This window comes from Canis aureus, chromosome 12 (genome assembly GCF_053574225.1).
Source record: "Canis aureus isolate CA01 chromosome 12, VMU_Caureus_v.1.0, whole genome shotgun sequence".
In the NCBI taxonomy this organism is placed as follows: domain Eukaryota; kingdom Metazoa; phylum Chordata; class Mammalia; order Carnivora; family Canidae; genus Canis; species Canis aureus.
This window is the reverse complement of record NC_135622.1, coordinates 58,084,135-58,108,390: the sequence shown is the minus strand read 5'-3', so window position 1 is coordinate 58,108,390 and position 24,256 is coordinate 58,084,135. Positions and strand designations below refer to the sequence as shown.

Genomic DNA, 24,256 nt, shown 5'->3' with positions numbered 1-24,256 from the left:
CTGCTTCATTGTTTTTTCATTTGTTTGTTTTGTGTTAGAATGATATACCCCCTCAAGAGTGCTTGCTTTTCCTACTGAATGTAATTAGTATTTGGATTTTATGCCTTGGAGTTTATGCCGAGACATGAGTTTAAAACATTGACTTTGAAATAAAACCTAATTTTGAGGATAAATTAAGTTGTTGGTCCGAGTTCCCACCCCATTTCAAAGATGTTCTCCTTTTTGAAAATCTGTATCTGTTTTTTAAAGGGCCCGAGTGACTGACAAACCCTAACCTTTGTTGATTACTTGAACAGATAATCAGTCTTTCTACATTCACTTTTAGAGTAGGTAGGTCACCTTTAGGCCATTTGCATATTTCATTTGTGTGTTGCAATGAGAGCTGATCCTTAAATATACTTGTTAGGATAGTGATAATTCAGAGTAGGTTTGGACATTAACAATTTTTTTTCCCTTAAAAAAAAAAAACTTTCATTTTGCTGGAGTTCATGTTCCACTTTTTCTTCTTATTGACTTATTAAATAATACCAACTGAACAGTTGTTGAGACTGTTTACATTTCAAGTTTTGGGAATCAGTAATGTTTGTTTTAATCTTTAAAATTAAATCTTCTGTAAGACTTGACTAAGATCTCCGTTGATTTTCTGGATTTTTCTCACCAGACTACAGTGTTAAAATGAAACCGTTCTTGCCCAGTGTGAAAATCTAGTAAAGATTTTTAAAAACAGATTTCCCACCTATTTTCTTAAAAAGCTCTTTTTGTTCAGTGGCTTTATTTATTGTTGTAGATTCTTAAGTGTTTATCTCTGAGATAAACAGTTAACTCCCATGCCAGAAAATTATGCCTCCTTATTGATTTACAGTCCCCTTTGGCCACATTCCATCTCAATCTGCTGGTAATCAGTAGAATATTCTAACTTTCTCATATACCCCCGAGGATTAAACGAAATAGCTCTTTTTCTTTCCGCCCCCTCCTCCTCTCTCCCTGGTTTGTGGGTAGGAAAGTTTTTAAGGCATGGTATCAACAGAAGAAAGAGGGAAGTAACATGTAGCAGCATGATGACTGAATCGTGTATACTCTCTTTAAGAGGGTACAGTCCTGTCTGCAGATGTCTGAGGAGAATAAATGTTCTGTTTTGCCTTACTTTGTCCTTGTGTTTGTTTACTTAAATGTTTGAATAGCCTGGCATTTTCTTGGAGTGTTTTTTGTTTTGTTTTGTTTTTGCCAAATAGTATATCCTGGGTCACATATATAGGTTGACTTCAGGCTCCCTGGCTGCCTCAATACCATATATCTTACTGGGGACCTGTTGGCATTCATTCAAGTGGGTTGTCTACTGGTCTTGTCTTCATTTACTTTGCTGGGGTGGGTCACTGGGCTGTTTTATTGAAATATCAAAGAATTGGTTGTTTCGGTCTTTAAAAATTAGCTTATGGTGCCTTGTGGTAAAAAGTATGAGATATATGTGTATATATGTTTTTAATTTCTCTGAAGCAAACGGCCAGTGTTGGTTCTTCAGAATGAAGCACTTTATCCACAGCGGCGCTCCTATACGAGTGAGGATGAAGCCTGGAAATCTTTCCTGGAAAACCCTCTCACTGCAGCAACCAAAGCGATGATGAGCATCAATGGAGATGAAGACAGTGCAGCTGCACTGGGCTTGCTCTATGACTATTACAAGGTAGACGTGCCTCCTCTTTTAAAAACCTAACGACAGTCCAAGATGCACTTGATTCAACAGCGTGTAAAACAGTAATTTGCTGGTAGAATGTAATGCAAGTTGCTTCTCTAGTGACTATTAATAGTTTAATGAGTGCTTTGACTTACTGTGGTTCAAAGCTGAAAATCTACGATCATAGAATCAAAGGGTTGTTTTTAAAATGGGTGAAGTAGCCAGCTGTTCTAGCTCAATCTGAAAGGTGAAGCTATCATAAAAGAAGATGGTAGATGTATCCTATTGGGATTGAACGTTTTACTAAAGGTGCTTCTCGGTGCCCCGAAGAGTAGAGAGTGGTTCATTTACCTGTGCTCCAACCTTTATGTGGGATGATTTCCTTTTCTTTACATGATATTACAGAGCCTTTTGATTTGATTGTAGGATTTGTGAAGTAAAAAAAGCTATTTCCTAGTCTTGGAGTTTCTAGTTCTAAGAGTGGGATGTGTTTTGTTGCCTTTTCTATAGATTAGTCTTGAGTAATCTGTTCTCTGCCTGGAGTTTTATGTGATGTTCCTGTCTGGAGATCTGTATCCTCATCATCGTCCTCATAATACTAGCTACCACTTACTGATTATTTGTATCACACTAGACATGTTATCAGCATACATGTTATTTCTGATTTCCAGAAAGCCTGCAAAATATGTGGTATGACCCCTGTTTTGCAGATGGGAAAAAAAAATTAAGTTCTCAAGTCACACAACTAGTATGTGTTACATCCAGGATTTCAGGCCTGGTCTGGATTGTGCCAAAGTCATCCTCTTCAGCTGCCATGCTGTCTCCTATGGAACGTACTTTGCTTGATTTATTCTTTGGCATTCTTCTTTCTGCCCAATAATAGTATGTGGTGATGGCTATATATCACAGCTTATTTTTTGCCATATTTTTGTTTTTAAAACTTCCAGATTAGAGAAAACTTAAATTTAATTGGATGATTAACGCCCAGATACTTTCACCTAGATTCACCAGTTGCTTGCCTTTTGTTACATTCTGGCACTATGTTCCTTCCTGAATATAAGAACTGCAGAGGGAAAAACGCAAAGAAGATAGCTTGATTATGATTACCAAATTAGGGTGGGACCTAAACAAAAGATTTAATTATTTTCTGATATGAGGACATGTATCCAGCTTGTTGTGTTTGAGAGACTGAGGTAAGTTTTGTCTTGGTTTTTAATTTGAATGTGAAGGGAAACTTGTGTAGTAACTAATGATAACTATAAGAAATCTTTGCCTGGGAAGTAGAGCCAAAGAATTCCTTTGAAGTAGAACTTACGAGATACCTGTTCTTCATATGGCTTGTTTTATTGACTCAATCAGTGTAAAAATCCTAAGTTTCTAAGTATTAATTATGAAATTTGAAGTTACATATTTTTAACTAAACTTTTGAAAATGAGAGAAGACCAACAAGTTTAGTGACAAAGACTGATGTAATGATTGCTGGGGTTGTAGGTGTATGTGCTTTAAATAAAGGATCCTAAAAGCATTTTATAGGGGATCCCTGGGTGGCTCAGCGGTTTGGTGCCTGCCTTTGGTCCAGGGCGCAATCCTGGAGTCCCGGGATTGAGTTCCGCGTCAGGCTCCATGCATGGAGCCTGCTTCTCCCTCTTCCTGTGTCTCTGCCTCTCTCTCTTTCTCTATGTCTATCATGAATAAATAAATAAAATCTTTAAAAAAATATTTTATACATCATGTCTGTCCATTAAGGTAAACAATCTTAGTACTAATATGTCAGGCTTCCTGTGATAGGTGTAGTGATATTTTCTTTTTTAAATGAACTGATTTGTTTCAGTTCTTTGGATATAAGCATTTCTGTTGTTTTTGTATAATAATTGAGTAGCCTCCATGCCCAGTGTGGAGCTTGACCTGGGACTTGAACTCATGACCCTGAGATCAAGACCTAAGCTGAGATGAAGAGTCAGACACCTAATTGAGCCACCCAGTCACCCCTACATAATAGCTTTGATAAAGCTTTAAAAGCACATTAACGCACAAAACAATTTATTTTGTGTTTAAAGGTAATTATATTCATACATTCACAATGAAAACAGTTTCAAACACTTAACAGTTTTGGGGTATATGTTTGGAGTTAGTCTCAGGTGGGTTGATGTCTACATTACGCCTGTAAGGTTAGCCTTTCACTTCCTGTGTAAAGAAGAGCAGAATCGAAAACAACAAACTGAGTTCGATTTGTCCTTTGGGTACCAGGTAGTGTGAATCCCAGAGTATCTGAAGAAATTTGTCATTTGAAGCCAGCACTTGTATCTTGGAAATGAACTGTTGGTATAGCTGATCCTTTTGATTGTGCATTTGATCTGAAAGGAAGGAGTGAGAACACTGAGAGTCCAATTGTATTTTCAGTAACTTCTTTATTCTGTTGTGTGGATAAATGGGTAAAACCAAGCCAGAGGTATGTCTTTTACGAGATGAAACCCAAACTCAATAACAAAGTAAATTTGTGATGCCCTGAGTTTATCTGGCAACTAAAGAATTGTCAGTTTTTACATATTAATCTGGTGACCAGATTTGTAAGCTCTTGAGGACAGACACTGTCTTATTCATTGTGTATCCCTGCAGCCTGGCATTTGGTAGGCAATCAAGTAGACATGAATGGTTGAACTAACTGAAAATTAAGAGGCTGTATTTATACTCCACTAAGTGAGAACTAAATTGTTGTTATGTTTGTTAATATCTAAGGTGCCAAGAGAGAGGAGGTCTTCAACAGCAAAGCCAGATGTTGAGCACCCAGAACCAGACCACAGCAAAAGGTAATGTCTAATAGCATAGAATAGTACTATTGTATTTTTACAGGTTCCTATGAAAATAAAGCAGGAGTTTAAGTGAAAAAGCTCTAGGTGATAATTATGATTCTGTTGCTCTGAGAAGTTGCCAGTGTCTTTAGATCCTTTCTGCAAAACAAAGCATTAACTTTCTTTTTCTGTGGAGGAATGTTTTTAGTAATAATGTAAGTGAACTGTTCCCTTATTTGTCTTTGAGTTTCTCTTAAGAAGGGTGTGGCTTAAGGCAAAGGTGGGGGTCCTTTAAAACAAATTAAGTACCAATGATGTTGAATAATGGTCTAAGTAAAACTTGACGACACAGCAGTATTCCATACTTCTGTTGAAGTTATTTTAGGTTAAAACTTTCAGAACATTAAGGCTTGACTTTATAGCCATGAAAAAAGAAAATTAAACACACGTTTTAAATTTCCCTGTGTTCTATTAGTAATAGAAGAGTAGAATTTATTTATCTATTTCTTTATTTAGAGAGTTCAAGAATGGAGGGACAGAGGGAGAGAGAGAATCTTTTTTAGATTTTATTTATTTATTCATGAGAGACACAGAGAGAGGCAGAGACAAAGGCAGAGGGAGAAGCAGGCTCCATGCAGGGAGCCCAACACGGGACTCGATCCTGGGTTTCCAGGATCAGGGTCTGGGCTAAAGGCAACGTTAAACCGCTGGGCCACCGGGGCTGCTTGAGAGAGAGAATCTTCAGCAGACTCCATGCCTAGCTCAGAGCCCGGCATGGGGCTCGATCTCCCGACCCTGATATCATGACCTGAGATGAAATCAAGAGTCAAACGGGTCACTCACTAAGGAGTAGTCACCCCAGGAGTAAAATATTTTTAAAGAAAGAGTGATCACTCATAATCCCACTATCTGAACCATTTATTTATTTACTATTTGGGTATTGGTGCACATTTTATGTGGTTGTGGTTGTATTCACAGATAACATTTGTTAGTTGGTGTTCTTCTACTTAATCCCTTCCATAAGTGTTTTCCATGTTGCTGTTTTAATCTTCATAATTACCCTTTAGAGAAGGGCTTATGGCTTTTATTATGTTACTTTTTATTATGGGCATTTTCAAACAACAGAAGTAAAGAAATATAAGCCTATGTGTATCATTATTAGCTTCAACAGTTACTAACGTAATTCCTCCTGTTTGATCTACTCTTCCCTCTTCTCCAACTTTTAAATTAACAATTAGTTTATTTTGCTATAGTTTGAAGCAAAACTTAGTTATCCTAACATTAAGGCTGTGATTTTTTTCTACTACAGAGGCTCAACAAACAACTTTCTAGAAAGCTTTTTCCTTTCTTTCTTTCATAAATTCTCAGGTTTGAACATTTCATTGATCGAAATGTACAAAACTGCCAAGTTGCTTTCTTCCTTAAAGGTATCAGCCTATATTGTTTGAGGGGGCTTTGAAAATTCATTAATTTTATTGTGGACTAGAAATCATCTTCTGTTGTCCAGGATATTTAAACCAAAAGTAATTGTATGCAAATATATCTACCTGTACAGTGTAAACATTGGTATTTTTTTTTCTTTAGTGGTAGAGAAAGCCCAATAGGCATAGGTACTAGGAAAAGTGGTGGCCAAGTGATAATAGTTCATACTTCCTGAACTCTTGTGTGCCAGGCATTATTATACATATTTCAGTGTATCATCTCATTTCATCCTCATCACCACCTTGTGAGGATAGATATGTTTATTACCCCCATTTTATAGATGAATATGTGTACTTACGAAGAGATAAAATAGCTCACCAAGTGTCACAGAATTTGAACCAAAGTGGAAGCTTGAAGCTCCAGCCAGTTACATTTGTAGCTTCAGGCTTCTAGTGAAATATGACCATTGTATTAGGATTATTGAAAATAAAGTGTAGTAGAAAAATAAAAAAATAAAAAAAATAAAAATAAAGTGTAGTAGAGGAGAGCTCTGAGTTCTCTATACTTCAATGAAATTTTGCCTGACACTTTTGGATTTTATGACCACAAAGTCTTTCTTTTTCTTGTTCTCGTAATGGGTTGTCATTGCCATTTTCTATTTATTTGGTTTCTTCCAAGTGTATTATTATTATTATTATTAATAATAATAATTATTATTACTGTTGCACAGGACCCAATGGCCCATTGCCATTAGGAAAATAAAAATTGTTAAAGAACTGTATGTGTGGGGAAGTAGTGAGTTTCATTGAGTTTGAAAACACAGTTTTCTTTTCTTTTCTTAAAGAAACAGCATACCGAATGTGACTGAGCAGTCCCTCATTTCTGCTGGAGAAAACAGAGTGCAAGTACTGAAAAATGTGCCATTTAACATTGTCCTTCCCCATGGCAACCAACTGGGCATTGATAAGAGAGGCCATCTAACAGCTCCTGATACTACAGTCACTGTCTCCATAGCAACAATGCCTACTCACTCCATCAAGACAGAAACCCAGCCCCATGGTTTTGCTGTGGGAATCTCTCCAGCAGTGTATCATCCTGAGCCCACTGAGCGGGTGGTGGTTTTCGACCGGAATCTTAATGCTGACCAGTTCAGCTCTGGTGCTCAACCCCCAAATGCTCAAAGGCGAACTCCAGACTCTACCTTCTCAGAGACCTTCAAGGAAGGCGTTCAGGAGGTACAGGAAATGCAAGCATCTTCCTAAGACTTCTGTGTGTTTGTATAAGTATTGGGTTCCACCTCTTCCTTGTTATGTAAGCTTGAAACTCAGCCTGAAATGAATGGATTAGGAACAAAAGATTTTTTTCTTTCCTTTTTTTTTTTTTTAAACGAGAAAAGGCCCATGGGTATAATTTGTAAACTAAACCTACAAAACCAGAAATTATTATCAAGGGCACATGGCTAATCTTACCAGCATTTGAGTTAACAATTATGATTTCAGCTAAGTGATTTGTTGGAAAAAGAGAACCCCATACATAATCTTCCATCAACAACAGATATCTCCACATAAGTCTGTTTTCAGCTTTTGTCCTAGACCAAAACAAGATCCCTGTAATTGGTCTCAATATAAAATGACTTCTTATGTATTTGTTTGGTCTCTCTTGGTTGGTAGTATAGTCAGGGAGGCAGTAGGTCTTGATGATAAATGCGTTGTGTAAAATTTACAGATTAACTCTAAATGCTTTGGGGGTTTTGTGGTGATGAAAAAGTTAGGGAGTGAAGAAGCTATATTTAATGTCTCATGGGGGAAAGGAACATCCCTCTGGCTTATGGAGTTAGGAATAGAATAGCCTTTTCTGAAAGAATGCACCAGTCCATCATCGGTGGTGCAGACCTGATACTGTACCTTCACTTGGTGTGATGATCCCTGTAATCGCAGGATTTCGGTTGCAGATTCTAGAGTTTGAACAGAATTGAGATGTGTGGGGAAGTTGGGAAAAGGGGAGTAAGACAGCACTCTGGGGGAGTGCCTGCATGTTGTCCTCATCTAATCGAGTGGCATATAAAAACGGATATTTTTCTTTCAGAATTTTTTTGTAGAGTTAAAATTCTTATTAAAACGAATATTGAATGAGTAGTGGGTTGCTGTAAGCCACATACTTCTGTGCTGTACCACATATTGGTCTTTAGTAAGCCTGATAACCAGTTAAATAGTTGTGGCTTATTACGTTGATATTTCAGGTTTTCTTCCCTTCGGATCTCAGTCTCCGGATGCCTGGCATGAATTCAGAGGACTATGTTTTTGACAGTGTTTCTGGGTAATAGTTGTCTTTTAATTTGATTTTTAACTTTCAGCTTTTATGACTTTTTTGTTAATTTGATACTGGAAAATCAGAGGTGGCTTTGGTGGTATTAGCTTTGCTAGAGGACATTTGCTTTAGTGCATTTAATTTTGAACTCTGTACTGTGTTTCATGTTTCCTTAATTCCTGGTGTTGGTGCTTTTTCTTTCCTTCAGTTTCTTTATGTGATGGTAGTAGAATGGAGTCTAAAAGAAGAGATGAGACGATTAAATTAGATCTCTGAGCTCCCTTCTGTTTCCTAAAGCATATAATTCTGTGAGAATTTAGGAATAACATCAAGTGGATAAAGGCTTTTATTTATTAGCCTCACTCATGGTAAAATAAATGAAGTCAGCTTTTTTCTGACCTGAAAGCCTCTTCTTTTAAAACCTCACAAAATTGTACTTCTCACTGGGAATATGAATATCTTCCAAGTTAATTATGAAAATGTACAAACACCTTCAATTGCTTTTTAAAAGCATTTACGATTTCATTTTATAATTTTGTTTTATGCATTTTTTGTATGTTATATCTTGAAGTAAAAACAGTTGATTTCTAAAAGTCTAGGATTTTATGGAAATTTAGACTTCCCTTAAAGATCTACCTCAAGGTGCAGGAGTCACAAACTCAGATGCCTGTAGGATCTAAGATAGGGGTCAGTAAACTTTTTCTGTAAAGGATCAGCTAATACATATTTAAGCTTTGTGGGCCTTAGAGCCCCTGTTGCAACTGCACAGCTTTGCCACTGCATTACAAAAGTAGCTATAGATAGTACGTAAGTAAAGGGTATGTTTGTATTCCAATAATACTTTATTTATAAGAATAGGTGTAATTTTCAATCCCTGGTCTAGGAAGGTTATTAAACAACTTGAGGGAGATACATGCATGTCACTTTAAGGTGATACTAGCTGTAGAGAACTGTGCAGTGCTCATCCAAAGACATTTAAATTACAAGCAAAAACAAAAAAAAGGGCTGTGCAGACCAAATCGAATTTAATCAGAGGACTACCAGCCACCTGTTTACAACCTTTGCTGGGTAAATACCAAATTGGCAGTAGTATCTTGTGAGATTGCCTTCCAAAGTCCTTTTTGGCTACTTTACTATCTTTAATATCCTTAGCTTCCAAACTTTGAATTTTTGACTTTATTACTTCATAGAATTTCTAGCTGGCATTTTGTAGCCTCGCAAATGAGAGAGTTGAGAATATCTGCATTGCTTAAGGTTATATTTATGGTGTAAGAAGTAGCGAATGCTATTTATAATACGACAGTCAGTTGTATGTTTCCTGATAGTTGGCTATTTGCATACATCCACATAGAAGCATTTCAAGATTGAGCTAAAGCATAAAGAAAGTTTCCAAAAGAGTGGATTAGAGAGCTGTGACTCTTTTTTGTTCTTTAGAAACAACTTTGAATATACCCTAGAAGCCTCAAAATCACTTCGACAGAAACCAGGAGATAGCACCATGACATACCTGAACAAAGGCCAGTTTTATCCTGTCACTCTGAAAGAGGTGAACAGCAGTGAGGGGATCCACCGGCCCATCAGCAAAGTCCGAGTAAGTTCTGTTCTTAGTTCTCTTCTCTGGGAAAGCTGATCAGAGCTTAATAGTCCCAGGTCTGAAGAAGATCTAAATGAAGATCCAAAATTGCAGTTTTTAGCCCTAACTGTAAAATATAACACTGAGTAAGATTGCCAAAAGAGACTCACCGTTTAGTGTCTTTATGTGATAATGCATTTTCTTTCATAGAGTGTGATCATGGTGGTTTTTGCAGAAGACAAAAGCAGAGAAGATCAGTTAAGGCATTGGAAGTACTGGCACTCCCGACAGCACACAGCTAAACAAAGATGCATTGATATAGGTAAGGAGCTGTGGGGCCTTTTATTCCCAGAGGTGCACGCATCCAGTTTTCTCATTCCAATTATTTTTGGCAGTGATCAGCTTCCTGCCGAAAGCATTTGAATTTTTATGCCAGCTACTGATCTGTTCCAAACCCTGTTCTCGGCCTCCTGGAATCAGTGCATTTAACATTACTTCCTTCATAAGGACATATGGCACAGGCGGTGGCTCTCCAAATGACACTGGGACCAGAAGCTTTATAGCTTGCTCACATAAGAGTGTCCTGCTCTTTGGTCTGCAGAGTTTTTGAGGTGAAGAGTCTTAAGAGATACCAGATTATCCGTAGATGATGGTAGAGTGGAGAAAACAACCTAAATAAACAAGTAAAAGCAAATACTGCTGGCATGCACTTACCTAACAATCTCTCATTTACATGTTGAACTGCACTGCTAGACTCTTCTGTCTTTAAAGAGACCCAGAGATGGATCTCTTGGGTTATAGCAACAGACCTGTGCAAATCCATATTTAATGAAGTGGCTTGATGAGAATGTCTGTTTTTGCCATGTGTATAATTTTTGCATAAAACCATTGTCTATATTACAAGATGGCCCTTAATCTTAGCATTACTCTTTCATCTTTTGTAACATGATATTCTCTTTTCAGAAAATGTAAAAGAGCTGAGTTCTAATCTTGGTTCTCCAGGCTAGTTTTGTGACCTTGGGACAATTACTTAAACTTTTTAGTTCCAAGTATCTCAATTTTGACATAATGAGAAAAAATTAAATCTGTCTAAGCTTACCTCTATTTTAAATATCTTGTGATTCTTTTTCTTCATTTTGTGAACCCTAAAAAAGGTTAAAAATATCAACAAAATGTTAATTTAAATTTTTCAGAGGCAATAATATGGGGAGTGGAATCTTACTTTGAACCGCTAGAATCTCACAATGGAATCAGAAATCATGATTTCTCTTTCTTTTTCATCGCTCATGTAGCTGACTATAAAGAGAGCTTCAATACCATCAGTAACATTGAGGAGATTGCGTATAATGCCATTTCCTTCACTTGGGACATTAATGATGAAGCAAAGGTAGGTAACGGAGTCCAGGGGCTCCACCTCTGCTTCCAGCTTTTTGAAGGAAATTGGGAGAAGCTTAATGATTTGACAACTGTTTTTTTTTTTTTTTTAATGGTTTTACATGTTTTTGTTCTTTTGCTAAGGAATAGGGAAAATAAGCTGGATAAGAAGATAGACCAGAGCCATTAAGTCATGAAGTGCATGAAAATGAGACAAAGGGATCCCTGGGTGGCGCAGCAGTTTGGCGCCTGCCTTTGGCCCAGGGCGCGATCCTGGAGACCCAGGATCGAATCCCACGTCGGGCTCCCGGTGCATGGAGCCTGCTTCTCCCTCTGCCTATGTCTCTGCCTCTCTCTCTCTCTCTGTGACTATCATAAATAAATTTAAAAAAAATTAAAAAAAAAAAAAAGAAAATGAGACAAGACTTTGGGAGAAGTAGTAGCTGTTGTCTCATTAGCTTTGTCCTTCTGAGTCAGCAGACCCAGCTGGGTTCTCAACTTTCTCTCTTTTCATTATTTTACATTTTTTGAAAGTACAGCTTCTCCCAGATGTTATGAAGCTGTCCTTGTTCCCTCTCCTTCCTCCAAAAGGGACAGTTTTTGTCGACCTGCGTCAGCACATGTGTTGCAATGTGTGATCCCACAGACTGGGGGGGGGGAGCCTGCCACTTTGCACTGCTTATTGGGGTGCCTGACACCTCATTCCCTGTGTTCCTTATCCTCATTGCAGAATGACGTTAATACCTGCCTCCTGTCTCCTGCGGGCACGCTGTGTGGGTTGTGAAGCTGTTGGAGTTCTTCAGAAAGGCCCTTATATACAAGTTATTGATAGCTCTACTCTCCTACTGTTACTTTCACATACAGCTGGAGTACGGTTTTCCTCTCTGAGGCTTTTCCTCATGAAGAATTACCTCCAGTTCATATGGTCATTTGGGTCATTCTATTCAGAGCTTTTGGTCCTTGTAAGAAAAATTAAGCATACTAAGTCATCTCTGCCCTTCCTACAGCATTCTTTCGGTATAATTCCTCTTTCACTGAATTATTAGAGCTTTGGTGTTTAGTGTTTTCTTTAGGTTAGTTTAAAAACTGGGAACTCAGGGATCACCATAGAAACATATTAATTTGTGGGCAGTCCAGGTGGCGCAGATGGTTAGTACATGTTGCAGACATGCACTGTGCATTGCACTGCTCTACGTCAGGGACCAGGTGCAAAGGGAGGACCATCTTCCTGTCCTTCTCAGCCTTTTTATTTTTTCTTTTACTTACTCAACAGGAATTTTAGCAATGATGAAATAAGACAGCATTAGGTATTGTTGCATAATTTGATTTTTTACTGCCTAGGGTTGCTTTTTTTTTTTTTTAAGATTTTATTTATTTATTCATGAGAGATACAGAGAGAGAGGCAGAGACACAAGCAGAGGGAGAAGCAGGCTCCATGCAGGGAGCCTGATGTAGGACTCAATCCCGGGACCCCAGGATCACGCCCTGGGCCAAAGGCAGGCTCTAAACCACTGAGCCACTCAGGCGTCCATAGGGTTGCTTTTTAAAAAATCATATGACTGGATTCTTGAGAACCATGTTTGTTAACTTGGTGTTATAATTTAGAATTGCTTTCCTTTCTTATTGGGGACATCTTGTCTAAGGCAAAAGTGTGTCTTCAGTGGAGGATGTGGCGAGTCAGGTCTGCCAGTCTGTAAGGAAGTACAGGCAATTGCAGTTGCGCTGAGGTCTTCTTGCCAACCATCACCCCAATCCTATACGAGTATCCTCAGGTTGTATCCAGAGGCTGGCGCTTGATTAAACCCTGAATTCACTACAGAAGAGTTGTTAGGAGGAAAAGGAAACTTTTCATTTTACATAATTGTTGTTACAGTTATTTTGAAATTAAATATCATAGGAGGACTCAGAACGCTTGGCCCTGTGCCCTCTGGGTGCTTCTGTTCTTAAAGCAAAATAGAGATGGACTTCCTGTTTGCCATTAGGGACTAATTGAGAAATTGTGAAGGAAGTGATTGGGAACATGTAAGTCCTGAGTCTACTTTTCTGTCCTATCTGTGACCTGAGCTTTAGTCCCTTAGTTCACTAGCTCAATTTTCTCCCCTTTATCCCCCTAGGAAAATAAGAAGGCTGTGGTGGCCAACTCTCTTTCTCACTGGCATGTCATCAAGATTAATAAGCACTTGTCAGAGTGCCTGGAGATCTGGGCGGAAAGGCCCTGCATGTGGGCAGGGTGCTTTGTTTGTCTGATGTGTCACTCTTCAGGGTGGGAGTAATGAAAGCCCAGATGATGGGCCAGGATAATGGTTGCTTTTATTCTGAGGACCTTCGGCATATTGGTATTAAGGAGAGATATTGCTGGAGGTGTGTCTTAAGTAGCCTTAATAGCTACTTGTTCCTTGATGTAGGTAAATTCAGTTTTCATTTCGCCTTCCAGACCCCCAGCACTGACTTGGTTTTTTAAATTACGCCTGCTACCAGAAGGAGTTGGTGCCGTTTCTTAATGAGGCTGTTAACCTTTTGATGCTGCTATCAGGCATAGCTTCAAGCGTGTGGTGGAATTCAGTACCTAGATTCTCTGCTTGTCCTGGCCAAGTTGATGTTTTCTGTTTTTACACTTAAAGTAATTGGTGCCCCAGGGCAGCTAGAGTGAACAAGTGTACATGCAGAATCTTGTGTAGATTTTTTTTATTTTTAGTTCTTTTTCAAAAGTACCTACTTTCTTCGCCCACTTTCTTCTCATTTAGAATACATTTGTTGATTCTTAATTCCTGTTCATTCTCCCCCATAAACATAAGGGTTTTTTGTATATATGTGGTATTCCCTTTTCCCCCAGTATGCTTTAAAAAAAATCTCATATCCTCTTTTGGCCATGCCAGGATGAGTAAAACCAGAATTCTGGCCCAGTGTTGACATCTGAATCTTCCTTTAGCTTCTGTATCTCTCTTTGGAGGTGACTGTTTAGAGGACATAAGAGGTTGAATCTTGAATGCCATGGCCTATGTTCCAGTTTGGGAAGAACACTGCCCAAACTACACTTACCTCACGCTGTCCCTGTATACGCTCCCATCCATCAGTGTTATCATATACCTGTATTACCATAGGAACTTGAAGGAGTTATGGAACTTGTGAAAAATCATGAGTTTTCAAAGTGGCAAGGAGGAAGAAGCTGCTTTGAAAGCAGAGATAGCTTAGGAACAGTCCCCTAGGTAGCCCTAACCTCTCTACTGTGCAGACCTATTTGAATTCATTTACCTGTCTTCCACATGAAGTTAGATTTGTCTAAGTAGCCAGGTTTCTTTTAAAGAGGCAGAAATCTCTGGACAAATTAAAGTCCATCAGACACTCAAAATCCCTTGTGGAATACCTTTATAATCAGATTTCTTTCCTTCCGATGTACATGTGAGATCAGCTGCTTGAGGTAATTTTGGCAGGGAGAAGCATCTACCTTTGAAACAGTAAAAGGTCGAACTCTGGTAAGGTGCTGAAGTTTAGAATTTGTGAGTTCTGAGGGCATTGGTCACATGGGAAAGAGGACTAGGAAGTGAGAAGGGTGCATGAGGAAGATAAGAGAAGGTACACACCTTCTTGGGCTATATAAAGATTCTGTCCAGAGTTCACTGTACACCTCCTGCATCGCAGGGATTCATGACGTCAGCAAATAGCTAGTGCCTGCCATGAACAAGGCACTGTGCTAAATCCAGGTTAATGACACCAGTGTTATAATTCAGATGTATTGTAGGCTTAAATAGGTTTTTGTGGGAAAGCCTGAGATCCTAAATAGAACATCATGATTTCTAAGGGAAAGGGTGTTTATGCCACTTCACAGATGAACTTCGGAGACACTAATAATTTTTAAATTGGGACTATCTATCCTATCCAATTACAGTATTTCCAGAACTCAGTGGTTAATTCTGGATAGCCTGCACATCTTGGCCTTGAGTTTTATTTCTTGCTTGGGTTGTAAACGTAAGAGTTTACAACAGCGTTGAGATTTGGTTAGTGATAGGAGGTAAGGGCCTCTCAAAGCCTGAAGATCTAAAATAAATAGAGAAAACAGAAGTTAGGGAGAGAGAATTAACTTCATTAACTTCCTTGAATGCTTGTTTTATGCTAGGCACTGTGCTGAGTTGTCTTACCTATGTTTGTACTTAATGAGGCAGTGCTTACCTTTTCAGTACCCAGAAAAAAAAAGCACTTAGTCCCTTGGATGAGTACATGTTTGCTACTTGGTCATCACAGTGAGGCTGTCTGAAGAGGCAAGAATCTAGACCTTGAAATGGACAGAAAGTGCTTTTGACAAACCGGCACCTGGCTGGTTGTCAGTGAAGCATACGACTCATCTTGACTCATCTCGGGGTTGTGAGTTCAAGCCCCAATGTTGAAGGGTAGAGATTACATTAAAAAATAAAATCTTTAAAAGTATAACAATTCTTATTAATAGAATAGCATTATGGCTTCACTGTTAAAAATTTCTGTAGGGATCCCTGGGTGGCGCAGCGGTTTAGCGCCTGCCTTTGGCCCAGGGCACGATCCTGGAGACCCGGGATCGAATCCCACGTCGGGCTCCCGGTGCATGGAGCCTGCTTCTCCCTCTGCCTGTTGTGTCTCTGCCTCTCTCTCTCTCTCACTGTGTGCTTATCAAAAAAAAAAAAGAAAACATAAAAATTTCTGTAGTAGAAGAGCGCTTTGCTAACAGGAAATAATTTATGTTGATTATTGGATAAGTGATGTTTGACTACGGAGAAATAGAAATTATAGTTGTACTGGAATCGAGTGAAAACTCAGCCAGCCAGCCAGTTCCACCCAGGGGAACACTAATAGGAAGGGATCTCTGTTGATGGAATAGGAACATAATGAGTTATAGTTACCTAGACAGTGTGGCAATAGGAAAATAGCTGTAGTTCAGAGCAGAGCTCAAGCTTTCTTTGATCATCTATATGTAGCTATGATCTCCATGAATATCAAGCAAATCTTTTATTTATTGTTAGAGATTTTTATTTAGAGCCACGTGCATGTGCACATGTGTGTGAGGGGGCAAGGTGAGGGGGAGATAATCCCTCAAGCAGACTCTCTGCTGAGCAGAGAGCCCATGATCATGACCTGAGCTGAAATCAAGAGTCAGACACTTAACTGACTGAGCCACCCAGGCACCCCAAATATAAAGCAAACCTTTTAAAGATGTAATGGACCCCAGGGATACAAAATATCTAACAGATTTTTTTCCCAAAATGACTTCTCAATTTTTACACCAGAAGGTGTTCTGTGGTGCAGCTGCCCTTGACAAGTTTGGTTTTTAAACTCCCCAGCAGAGAGATTACTGTCAGATGTGCATCAAGCTCCTGCAACATCAAGAAGTTAGATGTGGAGTTTCGTTTCGTTTCATTGTCTAGTGCATCCGTGGCTTAAGACAACCTGGCCTTTTACCTGCAGGGCTGTAAAGAGTCTTCGTTAGACATTCAAAGGCAGCGCTCCTTTTCAGTCTGTGATTGGATTTTTTGCAGATGGACAGAACGACATCTTTTTCTTGGTGGCCTGATCTTAACCTGTGGGGGTGACAGAACCAATTTCTACATGTTTTGTAGGTCAGTGAGAAGGGAAGGTAGGGGCAGTCAGAAATAAGATAAAACCAGAGCATTCCCATTCTCTAGAGGAAAAAGACCTATCAATGAGAGCACTTTGTGCTTTTACTTTTGATTAGATCGATCAACTCTTAAGAAGGAACGCCGAGGCGTTCTGAGCCAAGTGTTTTATGTGTCATGGAGAGGCTCATGTTACAAAAGGAAGAGGATTAAAATAGAATGCACAGCCTGACTGGGGTTCTGAACAGTTTTACCATGAGGGGCCTGTGTGTGGATGCAGTATTGGTATCTTTTCCTTTTGTCTTCTCATCTCAGCAGAAAGTGGTGGAGTTCCTGCTGAGGGATTATTGAGGCTTGCAGAGTTCATTCTGTCAGAGGGGTGTAACCATTCTGGTAACTTGAACTTAAGACTTTTTGTAGGTGCTTGTGGGATGCGGGTTTATGAGTTTAATAACAGTTTGTTGTTTTGTCTAAGCATAATATCTGGAATTCATTGTGAGAGTAATTTTTAATTTGTTTGGACTGAGCATATTGCATGCATTTATAGGGATTCCATTCTAGTGAAGCATCAATTAAGTGCTCTATTAAAGTAAGGTGTTGCCATGTTTGGTTGCATTAAGTAGGGACAGGTTCGGTTTGTTTCACAACTTTAAATTTCCAGTGTGAATGGGAGGGAGGAGGGAGAGAAGTGAGTCAAGTATTTTACTTGCAATTGCGATTAAATGCACGCAGGTGATTTAAAACAAAAGCTTATACTCCCTGGCCTAAATAGAAGTCGGGAAGCATTGCTGCTTTTAAAACAAAGGATAAGAGACTTGTAATGTCTAGGCAGATACAAGGCTGACTCCACTGAGTGGAATTATCCCTGTGTTGGCTTAAGGAACCCAGGTGGTGGGGAGGGTGAGGAGGGGGAACACAGGGTGGTAGCTGAGCGGGCTTCTGAATTGTCCTACCTTTGACTCCAGGGGTTTCCGTTCATGCAATTCGAAAGTACATATTTATCAAAGTAAAAAATAAACTTTTTTGGTGCCAGAAACATAGTCACATTCCTTTATAGGAAATGAATAGTCTTTAGAGTTTTAGTTTGATCAGTTTTGGAAATGGCAAGAAGTTTTTAATTGGAAATTGTGGAGAATGCCTTTAATTAGCTGGTACGGAGTAAATTTTTAGCAATTAGAAAGTTTACTTTGAAGAAACTGTTCTGGGTCTGATTGTAAGGAAGGTTTCTCTTTGAAACTTCTTACATTTCTTTTTGTTGGACTCTGGCTTGAAAGTATTTCACTAGTATACTCTAGCATCTAAGCGAGAGGTTCAACTAGATGGAAAATAAAATGCACTGAATGCTGGTGGAAATTCAGAATCCGCAGGTAACAATAGCACACATTTATTGTAGCACATGCCTGAGGGTAAGAGCCTAGCGCATGATGTTTTTGATTGGATAAGGGAGACACTTGGCAGCTGAAGAAAGCTTTGGTTTGGTAGTGAAACCTGTATCTTGAGAAACAGGTTTGAGGCATCATGTCTGCTTAGCCACCATTTGTGCTGTCACCTATATATTTTTTTTTCTTTTCTTTTCTTTTCTTTCTTTTCTCTTCTTTTCTTTTCTTTTCTTTCTTTCTTTCCTTCCTTCCTTCCTTCCTTCCTTCCTTCCTTCCTTCCTTCCTTCCTTCCTTCCTTCTTTCTTTTCTTTTTTTTCTTTTTTGTCAAATTTTGCTCCTTTTACCACCCTGCTACTGTCAAGAAACACCGAGCTCCTCTACAGAACTTTGTCCTTTGACAACTTGTCACCTCAACTCTCCTTTCCAGGTCTTTCCTAGAAATTCCATCTAAAGTGGTTTTATAAATCTGTCATTTCAACCAATTTTGCTCCTTGTGAGATAATTGGAGAGCTCTGACTCTGGTATTAGTAGTGACTGCATTTATCTGAGCAGTAGGGGGCCTTGGAGTTCATGTTTCTTTCAGATGGTTGATGATCTTCATGCAAGACTCCAAATCCTTTAATAAATATAAGTGAACTCTCTAATTACTCATTTCAGGACTTTTTTCTTTAGTTTTTTAAAGTTGGAAAATATCTTATAATTAGGAATTTTGATTGGAAGTTAGCTTGCCTGCTGCCAAAGTCAACCCTTATGACCCATATGCTTACCCGTCAGTTCTAAACCTAGAGATGCTGGAATGTGATCTGTGTTTGTCTTGTGTCACACCTGCATCCAGTTCTGCATATTTCACAACAAACATCCTACTTATTTGGGACAACAGGTGCCAAATCACTGTATCTGCCAAGTATCCTTAAGTTCATCAGGTCCTGCTTCAAGGATATGACAGAGGGAAGTTAGTATGCGGGAACCTCTGGAATGTCTCTGCGTGTGTCTCTTCCCATCATCTTTTCTGTTTCTCTCTCTCCCCCTTTTCTCTTTGTCTTTGTGATTTTTTTTTCCCCTGGCTCTCTGCAGTCTGTGTAGAAACTGGAGCTGCCATGTGGGCGGTGTGGGAAGGCAGAACTGAGGCCACAGGAAGGGTGAGGACTACCAGAGCCTGTGTTTTCTTCAGGGAAACATCCCACGTAGAGGTGAGAAGAGTTTAGGTTAGTGCCTTGCTCTTCCTAGATCCTTCTCCTTCTTACCCTCAGTCCTTCAACTCTTTTTCTTACCTCTAGATGGTCATTTGATAGTCTGAGAAACAACGCAAATCCTGGTGTCACATTTGGAAGCTTCTAGTTCAGGCTGTGAGCATTCTGTAAGAGGGTTTTTTTTTTTTTTTTTTTTAAATCACCTCACATCATCAGAGTAGTGGGGAAGTATGACTTTCCTAGGACTATCCAATATATCAGTAGCCGAACTGGATTCTACTTCTGAGTTTATGACTCAGTCTTTGATACCTTCTTGGGCTTGCTTAATTAGGCCTGCACATACAGAATAAGTAGAGGAGCTATAGGGATCTTACAGAACTACAATAAACAGAGTTTGTTTAGTTTAGTTGTGTGGTTTTGGTTGGATAGGAGGAATGTTGTTTAGGATTAAGCATTTGCTATATAATGCTCAATAAATGTTCCTGTCGACTTAGACTTTAGCCAAGAATTGGATCTTGATTCTTTGGCTTACACTGGTTCCTGCTATCATTGGCTTCAGTCGACATTTATAACTTCATATCAACATAGTGGAAAAATAGTGATTTATTCTCAATAATTAGTGCTATTGGATTTTTTTTTTTTAGAGCTATTGGATTTTAAGGTGCAAATAAACTTTGTTTTTGACCTCACATTGTAATTTCATATGTCAGGAGTTTTCTAACTAAGAAGAGCTCTTTTAGATATGTTTTGGAGTGATCTTCTGACTGATCTGGGAAGCAGTTAAATTAAAATCTGTTCCAGGGTGTCTACGTACAATTTAGTAGATCAGTTACATCCTAGGAATAGAATTATAAACTTTATATCTGTATTTGACTAAGCTGAATTTTAATACCAGATTGGATTAAAATAATAAAGATTCCCAGAGGCAACTGGGACTATATCCAAGGTGGCTGCAGCTTTCTCTGAGGACCCACGTCATCAGCTAAACCTTCTGACTTATATGAAGCCAAATCGGAATTGGGCGTAGAATGCCCTTTGATTTGAAGGAAAGGGACCTTTAATTTCATACCTTATGATCAAAAAACAACCTCTGCTCACAGCCATTTGGGGGTCACTTTTTCCCTGCTTTTCTGCTTCCCTGCATAATTTTTCCATGAGGTGCTTCTTCAGCTCTCTGTGCTTTATGGTGGCAGTGTGGTTTCAAGAGCCCTGAGTTTGGAGTAGGAGACATGGGTCCTGGCTTTGTCTTTGCCTTCTATTTCCCGTATATCTTTCACTGTATCTTCAGAGCGCGACAACTGAACATTATCTCTGTTGAGTTAGAAGGTGTGGAGTAGCCAGAGTCTGAACCATATGGTGCTCATGCTAAAGGTAAATGTTTTTAGGGTATACAACAAATAAAGAAGTACATTTTTGGAATATAAAATATTTTTCAGTTACCAGTTTTTTGAAGCATCTTCCATAGATAAATGAACCCACTTTTCTTGTTTCTTTTCTTCCTTCTAACAGATCTTTTCTTGCTTATGTTTACCAGACAGTTGAAACTCATTTGAACTATCTGTGCATGGTAATACACAAATGGCAGTATATAACATTGACGTAGGTAATTAGGCATGCTCTCAGCTCCATATGCTTATGCTTTTCCAAAAGTCTACTGAGTGTAATCTGGTTGGCAGGAGCAAAACACCATTCTTTCTTGAAGGATTGTTTTATTTCAATCATTATTGACCAATTTATTTCTAACATCCTTCCAGGAAATTCTAACAAAGTAATTAATCTGTTGCTACTATGTAGAAGAACTAGCTTAAGAAGTCAAGTAAAGGGTTGTACTTTATTAACTATACATTCATTCATTCTTTCATTCAGCATTTATTGTACTTCTCTGTGCAAGAACTGTGAGGGCATAAATAAATGATTCAAGCATAAAGCCTGTCCTCAGAAGAGATCATACTGTCTCTGTAATGATACAGGTCATAAGTGAGGTTAAAAAAAAAATGTTGACGATGTCTAAGGAAAAAAAGTACTTTCAACTGAAGGAATCAGAGAAGGCTTATGGCAGAGAATGCTCTTGATGTGATTTTTTGAAAGATTGGACCTGAATATTTTTGCAAAGTCCATTTGATTGGATCTTTTTTTCCTTTTTTCCTTATTTCCCCCTCCTCACAGATTACCTGTTGTGAATTTAAGTGGAAAGGAGGCAACTGGAATAGCTTAGTCTACAGAGGTGCTTTGACATATAGAGGCCTAGACATTGTGTCGAGTAAAAACAAGAGCTGGGACTGGTCTTCTACAACACTCGAATCTAAGAAAGTTGTAGAAAGTACCACGTCCATTAGTATGGCATGAAGCTGCAAGTGAGGGATAACATATTTATTTATCAAATGCAAAATTGTCAGCTACCTGCAATTTCCGTAATATATGGTCACTGTAGATAACATTTTCAAGTGTAAAAGTGGATAAATGCAATGGGAAATCACCTCATAGCTTATGATGTGGCTTTATCTTTTACCTTCTCTCTTTCTCTATTTATCTATAGATATGTATATGGTCAGTGAGCCTTGAAATGTTTATTTAATTATCCATTCAACAGATAATTTATTTTATGTCTAGTATGTGTAAAAAGTTGCTTGACATTCTGCTCTCTACCAAGATGATGTAGGTGTTGAGGTCCACTTGGAGGAAAGTTGTGAACATAAAAAAATCTGTGAACTTGGGCAATAAGTTATGTAAGCGCTATGCCTCAGTTTCCTCATCTGTGAAATGAGGTCACAATAGTACTGATTTTATAGGTTGTTTTGAGGGCCAGAGTCAGGTGCACTGTAAGAATGCAGTAAATATAGCTCAAATATCATGGCAGTGTATTGTTTTATTTGACTACAGTTTAGGAATTTGGGGTCATTCATTTAGTGAACACGTGGTTCATATTGACCAGGCACTGCCAGGGTGCTTTGGGAATGTAAAGATAAGGAAGACATGGCCCAGGTCTCAGAAAACTCAGAATTTAGTGGAAGAGATTGCCACCATAGTAAGTATATTGATAGAAGGAAACATATAGGAATAGAACTTCAGTAGGGTGTCTGCTTCTCTCTCTGTCCCTCCCCTGTGCTTGTGCTCTGTCTCAATAGAGAGAAAGTAAAACTTTTTTTTTTTTTTAAAAAGGATCAGAGAAGTGAGATGACACTGTTGATAAAAAGATAGCCAAGCGTTCAGAGCCCAGAATGGGCCAGTAGTCTTGCCAGGTAGGTGTGCAGAACTGAGACTGCTGGACCTTGACTGAGGTCAGAGGTGAGCAGTGGTGAGAGGGTGGTGGGGTGTTATCTCTTTCTTTCTTTAGAGAGAGTATGGATGAGGGGCAGGGGGAGAGGGAGAGTCTCAAGCAGACTCAATGCTGAGTACAGAGGCAGAAATCAGGAGTTGGATGTTAACTGACTGAGCCACCCAGGCGCCCCCATTTTTTTCTCTTTTAAAAAGGATACATAGGGGCACCTGGGTAGTTCTGTCTGTTAAGCATCTGCCTTTGGCTCAGGTCAGAATCCCGTTGTCAAAAAAAAAAAAGAATCCCATTGTCCTGGGATTAAGCCTTGTGTGTCTGGCTCCCTGCTCGGGAGGACCCTGCTTCTCCCTCTCCCTCTACTCCTCCCCCTTCTCGTGTAATCTCTTGCACACACACACACACACACACACTCTCTCTCTCTCTCTCTCTCGCTCTCTCTCAAATAAATAAAATCTTTAAATAAATAATATATATGTTCACATTTGAGAAGTAGTGTAGTAGGGTAGTAGGAAACATGGCTAGAAAGGTAGATTGGTGTCACATATATGGCATCTTGAATGCTGAGGAATTTAGTCCCTATTATGTAGACAGTGGTGAGCTATAGGAAGTGTTTTAGTATGAATGAAAGATTCACAGTGATACTATAGTTGACAATTGCCTAATGTCGAAGCAGTCTCTTTTCATTTCATTATCTGATTTGTAGCCATTTTATTGTTCAGAGGGCTCTTTACTAGAGGTTGGGAGAAAGAAGGGTTAATTTGTGCAAATTGATATTAGCTCTTTTTTTGTTAAGTGTTTTTGTTTGTTTTGTAGGGGGCACTATTGTGTATATTTAAAATTTTGTGAGGATTTGAAGGTTAGGATTTGGAGGTAATATGTGACTTTTTGCATTCCCATGATTTTTCTCTCATTACTGACAGTTAATTCAGGACCATTTTGTAATAGACATTGGGAAAAATACAAAAAAAATGTACTTACTAAACACTGGAAAGCACTTTAAAAATGGGTAGGTAACAGTCTCTGCCATGGAAGGACATAGAGCACTTAGAGTGTACAGAGTGACAGAAGAGTAGAGGTGGCATGTTCAAGGCACTTGTTGATTCCTTTTCCTGACCTAGGTGATTGATGGGGGTATAGAGAGATGGGCTCTTTACTCTAATTGAAGTGCAGAGTCTTGGGTGCAGGGGAGGAGTGGGGGCTACTTACTACTTGCTAAGTAGTAGTAAAATGAGGCTATAACTCTATTTGGGTCATTAGGGGATGCTTCTCAGAGCAGTTCTATCAACTGATGCTGGGTCTTTTTCAATGAGCCACATCAGTAGAGAATGGAATAAAAGTTATTTTAAAGTTGAGGGATAGAGAAAATCCAGATCTCCAAAGTGTAGAAATTCCTGTCAATGATGGGTGAAACTGGAATGGGAGTTTGGAGCTAGATTCTGGATAATTTGAATTCCTTCAGAGGGAGGAGGACCACCGAAAGTGTTCATGATTTTTCTGGCCTCTTTCATTTTCCCGGCTGTCAGGGTGATGTTACACAGATGAGTTCTTGTGACCTCTCACATACTCTGATGAGCCTCACACTTTGTTACTGTTTTAGTTTAAAAATCAGATCTCTTAAGAAGAAAACTTTGTCCAAGCTGTTATAAGGGTGGCTCATATTCTTAGCAAATCTGAAGATTCACATTTTGAAATTTTTT

At 38.9% G+C, this 24,256-nt stretch overlaps 1 protein-coding gene and 1 long non-coding RNA gene across 6 annotated transcripts in view; one reads left to right on the top strand and one right to left on the bottom strand.

The window, feature by feature from the left end:
* Positions 1-24,256, top strand: part of GRHL1 (grainyhead like transcription factor 1) — a 53,018-nt gene that overhangs the window by 2,582 nt on the left and 26,180 nt on the right. For all 4 annotated transcript variants that reach the window (XM_077844160.1, XM_077844159.1, XM_077844162.1 and 1 more), the window contains exons 2-8: positions 1,495-1,681; positions 4,409-4,479; positions 6,728-7,118; positions 8,123-8,199; positions 9,625-9,781; positions 9,974-10,085; positions 11,056-11,150. In XM_077844160.1, coding sequence (XP_077700286.1) covers positions 1,495-1,681; positions 4,409-4,479; positions 6,728-7,118; positions 8,123-8,199; positions 9,625-9,781; positions 9,974-10,085; positions 11,056-11,150 — 1,090 coding nt within the window. The remainder of the gene's footprint in view (positions 1-1,494; positions 1,682-4,408; positions 4,480-6,727; positions 7,119-8,122; positions 8,200-9,624; positions 9,782-9,973; positions 10,086-11,055; positions 11,151-24,256) is intronic.
* Positions 3,747-10,090, bottom strand: LOC144281275 (uncharacterized). 2 transcript variants are annotated; one of them, XR_013349815.1, is made up of 3 exons: positions 9,934-10,090; positions 9,698-9,853; positions 3,747-4,026 (listed from the first exon to the last, which is right to left on the bottom strand). It is a non-coding gene; the product is annotated as an uncharacterized LOC144281275 (long non-coding RNA). The 2 variants fall into 2 exon arrangements; XR_013349816.1 differs by lacking the exon at positions 3,747-4,026 and adding an exon at positions 6,414-8,428.